The 1,445-nt window shown below is 39.4% G+C and overlaps 1 protein-coding gene across 1 annotated transcript; it reads left to right on the forward strand.

Moving 5' to 3' along the window:
- Positions 1–94: 94 nt before the first annotated feature.
- On the forward strand, positions 95–1,422 carry EIN_230400 (protein kinase, putative; the record flags this gene model as incomplete). Its single annotated transcript, XM_004255190.1, has 1 exon — positions 95–1,422. A coding segment is annotated over one exon (1,328 nt), but the record flags the coding sequence as incomplete, so codon positions are not given.
- Between the last annotated feature and the right edge of the window lie 23 nt (positions 1,423–1,445).

Here is a 1,445-nt window from a genome sequence, read left to right on the forward strand (position 1 = left end):
ATTAGAGACATCCATTTTGGGAGTCTTCATGACAAAAAAGAGAAAGAACAAGTCTGAATGAGAACTAACTCTCGATTAATAAACTCATAATCTAATGCCACGGCTTCTTTCGAAACAAAGTGCCTTTACTCCATTCATTCCTTCAAAAGAAGAAACACTGCACAAGCCAAATAAAGTCTACATCCTTAAGTACTTGACGACTAAAATCTTCGACACGTTTTACTTCTCTTCACCACTGCAAACAGACCCAATAACTGGATTCTCACCACTTTTCTTAACTTCGCCTTCTCAGCCAAAATACAATAGAAATTATGATAACGAGGAATTCGACTTAATTGTCAAATTGGGTGATGTTGTTGGGAGTGCAACTTCGATAGAGGGTATTTACTACTCCGCAAACCCAGACACCATATCGAGATATAAAATAGTTGATAAGTTGGGACAAGGGATGTTTGGTCAAGTTTTCAAGGCGAAGGACCAAGTCCGAAACAAAGATGTTGCCATCAAAATTTTGAAATCAAAATTCTCATACTTCAGACAAGGAATGTTAGAAGTCGCGATGCTCTCACTTTTAAATGACGCGTATGACAAGACGGGAAATTGCAATACAGTTCGACTCGTCGACCACTTTTTGTATCATTCACATCTCTGCATAGTGACGGAGTTACTTGGCGATAACTTGTACCACCTTATCTTAGAAAACAATTACAAGGGCTTTCCAATTAGTGTAGTAAAGAAGTATATGAAGTCACTCCTCACATGTTTGTCAACGTTAGAAGATGGCAATATCATTCACTGTGATTTGAAACCGGAGAATTTGCTGATTGACTTGGTTACCAACAATTTGAGGATCATTGACTTTGGGAGTGCGTGCTTTTCTACATATACATTATACTCATATATCCAATCAAGACATTACAGAGCACCAGAAGTGATCTTGGGAGTGCCTTATAATTGTGCGATTGATATATGGAGTGCTGGATGTATCTGTGCTGAAATGGTGTTAGGTATCCCATTGTTTCCAGGGAATTCCGAGTATGATCAGTTGTACAAAATCATCGATATGCTTGGACAACCATCTGAAACGGTTTTGGAGAGAGGAACAACAACGTCTAACTTCTTTAAGAAGATCCAAAACTCGAGCGGAAGAGTGAAGTACATTCTGAAACAACAATTCGAATATGAACTCGACAACGACGTCCAAATCGAACCAGACAAAAGGTACTTCCGATATAAAACACTCGACGAGTTAATAATGAGAATAACTATGACTTTATCGGACGGAGTGGTTGATCAGAAATGTTCGTTGGCAGAGACCCGACAGTCATTACTTCACTTCCTCCATGGCCTTTTACAAATCGACCCGGAAACACGGTGGACAGCAAAACAAGCGTTGGAACACCCTTTTATCACGGGCGTAAAGTTTTCAAGAAATTGGCAACCAA

The sequence above is a fragment of the Entamoeba invadens genome, assembly GCF_000330505.1.
Source record: "Entamoeba invadens IP1 unplaced genomic scaffold scaff_1105074725849, whole genome shotgun sequence".
NCBI lineage: Eukaryota > Evosea > Mastigamoebida > Endamoebidae > Entamoeba > Entamoeba invadens.